Source organism: Mytilus edulis, chromosome 1 (genome assembly GCF_963676685.1).
Source record: "Mytilus edulis chromosome 1, xbMytEdul2.2, whole genome shotgun sequence".
Lineage (NCBI taxonomy): Eukaryota > Metazoa > Mollusca > Bivalvia > Mytilida > Mytilidae > Mytilus > Mytilus edulis.
The window spans coordinates 10,506,744-10,509,300 of NC_092344.1; the positions used below are offsets into that span (position 1 = coordinate 10,506,744).

At 34.6% G+C, this 2,557-nt stretch overlaps 1 protein-coding gene across 1 annotated transcript; it reads left to right on the forward strand.

Annotated features, from left to right (window-relative positions):
- Nucleotides 1-346: 346 nt before the first annotated feature.
- On the forward strand, nt 347-2,244 carry LOC139523667 (alpha-L-fucosidase-like). Its single transcript, XM_071317867.1, has one exon. It carries the CDS (start codon nt 351-353, stop codon nt 1,731-1,733), a length of 1,383 nt encoding a protein of 460 aa, XP_071173968.1. The 5' UTR covers nt 347-350; the 3' UTR covers nt 1,734-2,244.
- The last annotated feature ends 313 nt before the right edge of the window (nt 2,245-2,557 follow it).

Genomic DNA, 2,557 nt, shown 5'->3' on the forward strand with positions numbered 1-2,557 from the left:
TTAGGTCGATTTTGTAAAAATAGATTTAAAATGAATTAAAAGGAAATAATACAGCAAGACATATAATTTCTGTTAACGACCTGTGCATATAAATAAGCGGTCACTTTGCATCCAGAATAGCGCTTTGGACGCAAGAAATTATTAAACGTGTTGTTTTCAACTTTTTGCATCACCACACTGCAGTGGTCTTTTAGAACTAGTTACATGATATTATAATAAACTTATCATCAATGACAGAGACATTATTTGCAAACATTTGTTTTTATTACTTCCTGTTTATTTCAAGAAAAGAACATACACATACACATCGGGTTCGTTGACTATACGGGTCGATAACTTCATTTCATAACATGAATTTAAAAATGGCTGCTCTATATCTGTTCCTGCTATTTTATTGCACTTTATTAACGTTCGGCCAGAGATATCAACCAACCTGGGACTCCCTAGAAAGCCGACCCCTTCCGGACTGGTACGACGAAGCAAAGCTTGGCATATTTATGCACTGGGGAGTTTTCTCTGTTCCTAGTTACAATGCAGTATGGTTCTGGAATAATTGGAAAAATGGAAACCGAGACATTGTCAATTTTATGAAGCGCAACTATCGCCCTGATTTTACATATGCCGACTTTGCAGCAGACTTCAAAGCAGAATTTTATGATCCTAAAAGATGGGCTGCAATACTAGAAGCCTCTGGTGCTAAATATGTTGTTTTGGTTTCAAAACATCACGAAGGATTTACCAATTGGCCGTCTAATTATTCTTGGAACTGGAATTCTTATGACGTTGGTCCACACAGGGACCTGGTGGGGGAACTTGCTGATGCTATTCGCAATACAACAAATCTGCGATTTGGACTGTATCATTCTCTGTTTGAATGGTACAACCCACTATATCTTAGAGACAAAGCAAACAATTTTACAACACAAGATTTTGTGAAATTTAAATCGATGCCTGAATTATATGAGCTTGTGAATAGATATAAACCCGAAGTAGTTTGGTCGGACGGAGCATGGGAAGCACCGGACACCTATTGGACGTCAAAGGAATTCTTAGCTTGGCTGTACAATGACAGCCCAGTAAAGGACACGGTTGTCACTAATGACCGCTGGGGCAAAGGCGACATATGTCATCATGGTGGATACTTCACGTGCACTGATAAATACCTTCCTACAACTCTTCAGAAAAGAAAGTTCGAAAATGCAATGACAATAGACAAAAACCATTGGGGCTTCCGACGAAATGCACGGATAGAGGACTTTTTTTCAGCACGAGAACTAATTGCAACATTCGCACAAACTGTAAGCTGTGGAGGTAATATGCTTATGAACGTTGGACCAACTAGTTATGGAACTATACAACCAGTTTATGAAGAAAGACTTCTACAGTTTGGAAAATGGATGAGAATAAATGGCGAAGCTATTTATAGTTCAAAACCGTGGACAGTTCAACAAGACAATGCCACTAGGACATGTTGGTATACAATGAAAAAGACTGAAACAGCAACAAATGTTTATGCAATCGTATTGGATTGGTCAGATACAAATTATTTGTATTTGAATGCACCTATCACTAGTAGCAGCACATTGATAACAATGTTAGGGTTTCAAGATTATAACTTTAGTTATTCAAAAGTGCAACCGTCTGGTGTAAATATAACATTGCCAAATATATCTTTTTCGAAGATACCAAGCACTGATGCTTGGGTTTTTAAGATGACTGATATATCGAATTAGAACGGTCAATATGATTGAAATATCAATAATACTCATGTTCGAATCATATATATCATATGAGTAAATTATGCAATTGACGCTTTCCTGTCAGAAAAAAACTGATACTATGATGTTATAACAAAATATTTGTTTAATTAAAAAATGTTATTTTGAACCATTTCCATACAGATTTTTGTGCTATGCTTGAAGTGGATCTCACTTGTTTTATTTTCTTTTTTACATGAGATTGATTGTTTGGTTATATTGTGTAAGAAGAGGTCACGGTACGGGATAACCAACTAAAGAACTAGAGTAGTGTAAAATGAATCAATTGTTGTTTGAACATGTATAAATTCTTTAACATTTTCACTGTATACGTAAATAATTATGAAATTATTAAGGTGTTTATTGCAAACGTGCCTTACATATATGTGTATGAATTCATTGATATATTTTTTTTATCATGTTATTAATTATAATATTGTTTTTATATTACTAATAAACTGTCACAAATACGTTGATAATATTTGAATTATCTGTATATTATCTATTCAGCCTGTATTACTCATCCGGACATGTTGTTAATTTCTGAGTCATTTGGTCTCATGTGGAGAGGAGTCTCATTGGCAGTCATACCACATCTTCTTTTTTTATATATCTGTCATATTTGGTTTTCAATTATTGTTTTGTTATATAACTTAAGCCGTTGTTTTATTCGTTTGTCATTTTGTCATGTCAGTGTCTTTTACAGCTGAACACACGGTATGAACTTTAACTATTAACGAAAGTCATACGATGACTTGTAGTTGCTTATAGTAACGTCATTTGGTTCATTCAGATATTTA